General features: G+C 45.9%; 1 protein-coding gene across 1 annotated transcript in view; it reads right to left on the minus strand.

The window, feature by feature from the left end:
- Positions 1 to 395, minus strand: part of LOC106512335 (uncharacterized) — a gene marked incomplete in the record, with an annotated part of 2170 nt that extends 1775 nt beyond the window's left edge. Inside the window, 1 exon segment of the mRNA XM_014000977.1 lies at positions 1 to 395. Coding sequence (XP_013856431.1) covers positions 1 to 258 — 258 coding nt within the window.
- Between the last annotated feature and the right edge of the window lie 6 nt (positions 396 to 401).

Below are 401 nucleotides of genomic sequence, written 5' to 3' on the forward strand. Positions count from 1 at the left end.
GTCACCAAGAGCAGCAAAGACACCCGCCCGGAACCTCAGCAGGACAGCTCTAATTGGATTTAAAACATCAGGGCCTTTAATCAGCATGTCATTTAAGCTCAGACCTCTGTACTTCTGGCTACTGTTCCACACTAGCCTCACTGGAGTAGATATGGAATGTGGATTTAGTGCAATCAGATGACTTATATACCACACTGGCCCAGTCCATTCTTGTAGTACTTCTTTGGACAGTTTCACTGCAGCTTTGCGATCAACCATTTCACGGACTTGTGAAGCATAGGCCAATCTCCACTCTGGATCCTTTGCCAACTGTTTTTCTGTCCTGAGAAATGTAGCTTCTACTGCTTGCCTATTGTTGGGAAGAGAAGCCAAATCTTCAGTCCACGGATATTTGGCATGCC

Source organism: Austrofundulus limnaeus, unplaced genomic scaffold (assembly GCF_001266775.1).
Source record: "Austrofundulus limnaeus strain Quisiro unplaced genomic scaffold, Austrofundulus_limnaeus-1.0 Scaffold5802, whole genome shotgun sequence".
Lineage (NCBI taxonomy): Eukaryota > Metazoa > Chordata > Actinopteri > Cyprinodontiformes > Rivulidae > Austrofundulus > Austrofundulus limnaeus.